The following is a 7,492-nucleotide window of genomic DNA, read 5'->3' on the forward strand; positions in this document are numbered from 1 at the left end:
GTTAGACAGAATATGAGTATCCTGTAAGACTTATTAGAGCAGTATACCTTTATACCATATTTAAGTATCAAAAGGTTCTATTTCTCCCTTTATATCAATGAATTACCTGGTCTGGAGCCCTTTGTACCTTTGTCTCCCAATTCTTTATTCACAGGGAAGAGCTGACCCGAGTTGTATGTGTTCCCATTTGGAGGTGGGGGAGGCAGGGTGGGGAGTGAAGGATACAGGGAAGAAAACATAGAAAGACTCTCCTGGGTCTACGCCTCTGCTGTTTTCTGTGAGCCCCTCAAACCCAGTCAGCTTCAGATCCATACTGCTGCAGCTTATATCACTGCCCAAGCCCCATTCAGGGGTTGGGGGGGGTGGGCAGTGAATTTTTATCTCAGGTTAGTTGAATTCAAATCAATACGTTGGGTGCCATTTTGTTGCGGTAAATCTCCAACCCCGGCAATGAAAACATAACTCAGTTAATATGAACACATGCTGTGCGCCTAGAGCAGGTCACACAAGTATGTGTAAGACGGTGGGGGAGAGATGCTTTCAGAGGCATGTGCTTGAGATCTGTATCCAAAAGAGATGCTAAGGTGCTCTCGTTGCCCCCAATCCTTATCTGTCTTCCTCTGTAGACTGCAGGGATGGCGAGGGCTTTGTAGACAATCCTGTTCAGGTCCCTCAGGGCAGTGTGCATATTGGCAGCCTAGGGCTGATCCCATTTGAATGCCAGCTTACTGATGTGTGTCCCCCGCCCAACCTGGGCCAGGTGAATGAGGCAGAGGAAGAGCGGCTTCGAGGTGAACGGGAGCATCAGCGTGTGACGAGGCTGTGCCAGCAGGCTGAAGCTCGTGTCCAGGCCCTGCAGAAGACCCTCCGGAGGGCCATTGGCAAGAGCCGCCCCTACTTTGAGCTCAAGGCCCAGTTCAGCCAAATCCTGGAGGTAGCTAATGGGGGAGGGTGGGCAAGTACAGCGAGTGCTGGTGTGCTGCTTTGGGTAACCTTGCTAGACCAGCCAGTACTGTAGCCTGTGCTCAGAATGATCCTGCAGGAGTGGGAGGCAGGGGTGAGCGGCTTGTGCCCGTGGAGAACACTGATGAGGAAGCAAAGGTAAATGAGAAGTGGTAGGAGGTTGGAATGGGGGAAACCAGCCAGGTGGGGAGGAAGAGTGGAGAGAGACGGGGGAGCCAGAGGGGTGAAGACCTGGGAGGAGGGCTTGCTGGGCCTCAGGTCAGGAGGGACATTCAGAGGACAGTAGGGCTGGAGAGAGTATTGTAGTTCAGAGGTGCTGAAGGTGTCCAGGGGCTCTGGGGTAGGAAGTCTAACCTCAGGGACAAGTGCTGAGTGGGTCAGAAGACATCTCATAGCTTACCTATTTTTTTCTGCAGGAGCACAAGGCCAAGGTGACAGAACTGGAGCAGCAGGTGGCACAGGCCAAGACCCGCTACTCGGTGGCCCTGCGTAATCTGGAGCAGATCAGTGAGCAGATTCATGCCAGGCGCCGGGGCTTGCCCCCCCACCCCCTGGGCCCACGGCGATCCTCCCCTGTTGGGGCTGAAGCTGGACCTGAGGGCATTGAGGATGGGGACAGTGGGATTGAAGGGGCAGAGGGCGGGGGCCTAGAGGAGGGCAGCAGCCTTGGGCCTGGCCCAGGCCCAGATACGGACACGCTAAGCTTATTGAGTCTGCGCACTGTGGCCTCTGACCTGCAGAAGTGTGACTCAGTGGAGCACCTGCGTGGCCTCTCGGACCATGCCAGTCTAGATGGCCAAGAGCTGGGAGCCCAGAGCCGGGGACGCCGGGGAAGTGACATCGGAGTTCGAGGGGGTCGGCACCAGCGCAGTGTCAGCCTGTAGCTCTGTGGCCAGAGCTAGCTTGATTTCTACCATGGGCAATCAGGGCCCACAGGCCTTCCCTCCTCAAGTCCTGTCTGCCCCAGATCCTGGTCTGCAGCCTTCCTTGGGCAGGATCAGCTGTCTCAGTCCTGTGTCCCCAGCTTCCTCACCGTTCCTTCTCTCAGGAGGCAGCTCTCTCTTTGCCTTACCCACCTAGAAGGCTTGCTCTCTGGCCCTGTCTCTTCTCCCCGTGCTGGCACTTGAGTCTCTGATGCTCTCTTGATTTCCTATTCTGACCTGACTTCTATCTATCTGGCTTTTTCCCTCAGGGAACTTGGTCTAGAAGACGCAGGAGGTCATGTGAGAACATGAGCATCCTAGCCCAAGTGGTTGGACAGGCTTTCACCCGTTGATTCCTGGCCCTGTCTTCCCAGAAGGCGTGCCCTAGATATGCTGCTGAGTCCCCGGCAGCCTGTGCTCTTGTCCTGTCCCAGCTTGCCTGTGAGCAATGTGTACAATGTCCATGTGCCTCTGGAAGACACCACCTTCTGTCAGTGCACCTCTTGTGACCTTAGCTGCTGTGCTGTGTGTCCTTCATTCAGTGTCAGGTGGGGGAGTTGAACCCTGTTATCAACACAGGCATTTGGGCCAACTCCAAATGGCCCCTGCCTGTGTGATGTGTCTCCAGTTGGGCTGAGCCCTTATAATTGCCAAGGTGCTAGTGGGTCCCAATGGGGTCTATGCTGGAGGGTTAGAGATGGGAGATTCTCAAGGCTGAGACCTTGCCATCCCACCTTCCCCATGTGTGGCGCTGAGCTTGCTTTTTCTTGGTAGAGGTTGAACTGGAGTTTGGCACTCTCCTACAGGGTGGCATTAGAGAACTTGGTGCTCAATTGCTCTCTATCGCTCTTCCTCACACCAGATGGTACCTATACCAGGAACCTTTGGAGAGCGCTTAAGCATGGGTGCAAAGCTTCCTTTCTTTTATGAGAGGAATTGACTTGAAGTGAGGGGTTCCAGCCTCAAAGAGCAGCTCTGGGTGCTGGTGTTCCTGGGCTGTGTGAAGGAAAACCACACCCGATCTGGGTGCCTTGGAGGAGCTGACCTCCTGTCCCATCAGGAGGATGAGGAGAGCGCATGCCCAGGGCTGGGAGAAGAGTGCCTGTTGTCTCGCATGGGATCTCCCAATTTTCAGGTTTTAGGATGGTCACAATGAAAACCTGTGGGGTTTGAGGTGGCTGTTCAGGCAGAACAGAAATGAGGAGGACATGATTGTGCGAGTGCATGTGCTGGTGCGTGTGGGAAAGGGTCAGTCCTGGTTTTATTTAAATAAAATAGTTTATGTAACAGTGATGTTTACTGTCTGTTAAAAGAGACATGGGGGTGAGATAGGGGGCTCTTCAGACCATGCAGTCAAGGAATCAAGATGGTATACACCAACTGAGAAGAGGGGAGAGAGGTACCAGCTTTTGGGTGGTCACACCCAAGCTAAGTGGACAAGGCTGGGGAGCCAGTGCCCAGAAGGCTGTGTTTTACAGTAATGAATGCCAGGGGTGGCCCTGCTGCAGAGGGCCTGCAGAGTGGCCATGGTTAGGGCACATAGTATCCTGGGTGTGTCTGCACATAAACTTTAAGAAAGGAGAGGGATCAAAGTAGGAACACTTGGTTATTAAAAACGGTGTGATGCTGAACCTTGAATTTCCAGTAGTCAGTGGTTTCTGTCCACTGCAGTATCAGGACATAGTCACAGAGAGTGACTCCTGAGTTGGAGCACATCTGGTTATAGGTGCGAGAGGCCAGAGTCTATTTAGACACGGATGGGAGACACCTGTGAAATATCCAGTAAATCAGGTTCCCAGAAGCCCTAGAGGTAAAGCTGAGGCTTGCCATTCCCCATGCAGTGTAAACAGATGTGGCCCACAACTGTAATCCCAGCATCCAGGAGGCGAAGGGCAGAGTTAGGTTCTGAGACCGTGATCAAAATGCTCTGGGACATGCTAGGGCTGGACAGTGAGGCCCACTGAGGCAGTGGGTCAGCCCTGGAGAGAAAGAATTACCAGTATGGTAGGATTTTAGGTGTCAGGGAAGAGCAGGGTGGAGGCCAAAGATGGAGAGGTACAGGCAGAGCTCTGATCCTGGGACACTGGATACACAGGGCCACTGGGAGCCAGGACAATTGAACCTTCACTGTACCTTTTGACAGGTACTGTCTAGGTCTTTGAAGCCACCTTCCTGATCTGTCAGGATGTACCATGAGTACATGGCTTTGGGTGAATAGAGTTAAACATAAATTGTCTTTATTAAAGGTTCAGAGTGGAGTGCTGTGCATGTAATGAGACAGTTACAATAGTTAAGCTTAGTGGGTAATTTTTGTGTGTGTAGTTATTTTCTCTTTTATGTAAAGAAAAACATCAAAAATCAGTCTTAATGAACTTAGGATAACATAATCATAGTTCTCAGGAGTGAGCTTTTGAGGTGGCCCTAGCCAGCCCCTTGGCAGGCAGGGTCCTTAAGGCTTCTGGTGCAGTGGAACATCAGAGGACAATGCTTGGGCTGTCCCCTGCCAGGTAAGTGAACAGAGACTAGGAAGGTCAGAAAGTGTGAGTCCTACAAGTGAAAAGGCCAGCCTCCCCTGAAGGCCTCCCCACAGCAGCCCCCATAAAGACTCTGCCCCACTTTGCTGACAACAGTGGGTTTTACTTAACCAGTGTATCTCTGACCAGACACACTGTACCCATTTGTGAGGCCCCATCCTCATTCCCACACGGTCCTACCACATGTCACCTAGGGTGAGTTCTACATGGCGTCTTCTCTGTTGGAGGGCTGGGGCTTCAGCCTCCTCTGCTCAGCACACGCCTCATACCTGGAAGGCTTTAATGGTGGTTTTGTGTTTTGTTCCTCTTGCCCCCCAAACCTACAACAGTCGACTTGATCATCAGAGTGGATAAGAGAGCCCAGAGCCAAGTCTTCAGTCTCTTGGGGAAATCTAAGAATTTTGTCACAGTGTAGCTGGGTATAGTGTGATATTACAGTGACTATTACGCATAATGAAAGCAGAAATTCCCTCGGGCCATAGTGTCATACTCCATGGTCTGTGTGCACATGGAGGATTCGATTGACTCCCCATCCCTGTGTGTGCAGGGAGAGGGCTGGACTAGGTAGTCTAAGGCACCTAAGTGGCAGAGACCCTTAGGCCTTGTAGGGTGTTTGGTGGATATGTTTACACAGAAGATGGGGTGGGGATGGCAACCTGGGAAGACAGAGCAAGTCCAACTCAGGGTAGGTGAGGCTGCTGAAGACAGAGCTTTCTGCATGAGGTGTTGCCTGTTGCTCTAAGTTTCTTCTTGCCAGGGGCAGGCAGTTGGTGCTCACTGCACAGTATGAAAAGCAAAATTACCTCTGCACAGCACAGTTGATGTATTCAAGAGAGCCTTGGAGGAAGGGCTTTTCAAGATGAGTTTCTCTCCTGAATAGGAAAGAACAGTCTAGGTCCGGAATGCATTTAAGGAGTAGGACCCTGGAGTTGAGAGAAGACAGGCTCGCCTGCTGCCTCATTGTGGATGCTCCGTCTAGGCCACTGGTCTATCTTTTGTAGTCTTTTGAAAATAGACAAATTTATTTTGAAACAGGAAAGTATTGTCTACTTATTGGAAAGCATGAAAAACATAAAAATGATTCAAATTGCCTATTTCTACTAAAAGGGCTTAACTTCCTGGCCACCTTAGATTAAAAGTACAGCCGAAGGAAATAGAGTTTTGCAGGCATTTGAACTTTGCTCTTTGTTTTTTATGTATTTTACAGAATAGGGGACCAAACCTATTGAACTCATGATTGACAACTGAATTATACCCCACTCCCCCACACCCCATCACTGAGCTACACCCTCATTCTACCTTACTTAGTAAAATACTTAGAGTTGAGATTACAAAAGTAACAACTGCCTATAAAAACCTTCAAACAGGACAAAATGAAATAGAGTTTCAGAGCCGTCTCCTGCAGCCCATCCCTTACTCCTCCCAGAAAGGCACCTCTTGCTGTGGTTTGTGTCCTGTCTTTCCAAATCATCTATACAGATGCAAAGTCACCTTGATTTGTCTCCTATCACAGTGTTTTGTAATCTGCAATTACACTTCACACGAAGTCTTTGACATCTTTATATGCTCGCTGGACAGTAGTCCATCATTCAACATCCCTTTAAGGCTGCACGTGGTATCTTAGCACTGAACGGAAGCAGAAGGACAGGAGTTCAAGATCAGCCTCGGTTACATCGTGAGTTGTCTATCTGAGCTGCAGCAGAACTTGTCTCAAAAAGCTAAAATTAGGGACTGGAGAGATGGCTCAGCGGTTCTGAGCACTGACTGCTCCTCCAGAGGTCAGGAGTTCAATTCCCAGCAACCACATGGTGGCTCACAACCAACTGTAATGGGATCTGGCGCCCTCTTCTGGTGTCTCTGAAGAGAACAACAGTGTACTCACATACATTAAATAAAAGTAAAAACAAACAAACCAAACCAAACCAGGGACTGGAGAGAGATGGCACAGCAGTAAAGAGCTCTCTCTCTCTCTCTCTCTCTCTCTCTCTCTCTCTCTCTCTCTCTCTGTGTGTAGGGGAAAGAGGGGGTGCAGCATACATACTACACCCTTTGCAGGGGAGTATCGGAGGGCAATGAATTGGCCCTTCTGATAGGATATTTATTTATTTATTTTAGTGTTTTTGAGAAAGGGTTTCTCTATAGAGCCTTGACTGTCCTGGTACTCATTATGTAGACCAGGCTGGCCTCGAATTTAGCAATCCACCTGCCTCTGCCTCCTTGAGTGCTGGGATTAAAGGCGTGCATCACCACCGCCCAGCAATGATAGTTAATATACCTATATGCATCTGCAGTCTCAATCCTATTGATAAATGTGTAGGGTGACACCCATTTTGCTCCCAGAAATAAGTCAACTATCAGCCTGTGTCATGTGGGTGGAACTGGACAGATGGTGTCTTTCCTTATCCTTGCAGGTGCACAGTCCATCCTAAAGTGGACCAAAGCTACTTATTCAAATGGAGTCTCCCAGGGCAAGCCACAGCCGGAAGAAAGTTTATGCTGTGTTTACACTGTTTTTACGCTGTACAGAGTGACTTACAGTGGGACACAGCCTGAGCTCAACACACAACATTTTTGTGAGATTGTTAGAAAATGTCTGGGAGTGGTGAGACCTGCCTGACCTGAGGTCATATATATTCTGGCCTGAAGCCTAGTTTATTGCTACTTGGACATTCACACCTGAAAGTGTTTCCATATAAGAGAACCACTGACTGTGCACTTCACAGTGCAAGTTAATTGTGCTGCAGGCTTGGGAGGGCTTCAACCAGATTCTAGAGTGAAGGGCTCCCCCTTCCCCCTTGTATCCCTATACATTTCCCCATCTTTTTATCCTGTCTTAGTGTCTTAGGTGAGGTTACTATTGCTGCCATGAAACACCGTGGCCAAAGCAGGTTGGGAATAAAAGGTTTGTTTGGTTTACGCTGCTGTTCATCATCAAAGAAATCAGGTCAGGAATTCAAGCAGGTGAGAGACCTGAAGGCAGGAGCGGATGCAAAAACCATGGAAGAAGGCTGCTGATGGCTTGCTCCTCCTGGCTTGCTCAACCTGCTTTCTTTCTTTCTTTTTTTTTTTTTT

General features: G+C 49.8%; 1 protein-coding gene across 3 annotated transcripts in view; it reads left to right on the plus strand.

Moving 5' to 3' along the window:
- Sh3bp5l (SH3 binding domain protein 5 like) overlaps positions 1 to 3,177 on the plus strand; it is a 17,558-nt gene extending 14,381 nt beyond the window's left edge. For all 3 annotated transcript variants that reach the window (XM_021177427.2, XM_021177425.2, XM_029483280.1), the window contains exons 6-7: positions 761 to 934; positions 1,380 to 3,177. In XM_021177427.2, the coding sequence (XP_021033086.1) occupies positions 761 to 934; positions 1,380 to 1,847 (642 nt within the window). In that variant the 3' untranslated portion in view covers positions 1,848 to 3,177. The remainder of the gene's footprint in view (positions 1 to 760; positions 935 to 1,379) is intronic.
- Positions 3,178 to 7,492: the final 4,315 nt, after the last annotated feature.

Source organism: Mus caroli, chromosome 11, assembly GCF_900094665.2.
Source record: "Mus caroli chromosome 11, CAROLI_EIJ_v1.1, whole genome shotgun sequence".
Taxonomy (NCBI): Eukaryota; Metazoa; Chordata; class Mammalia; order Rodentia; family Muridae; genus Mus; species Mus caroli.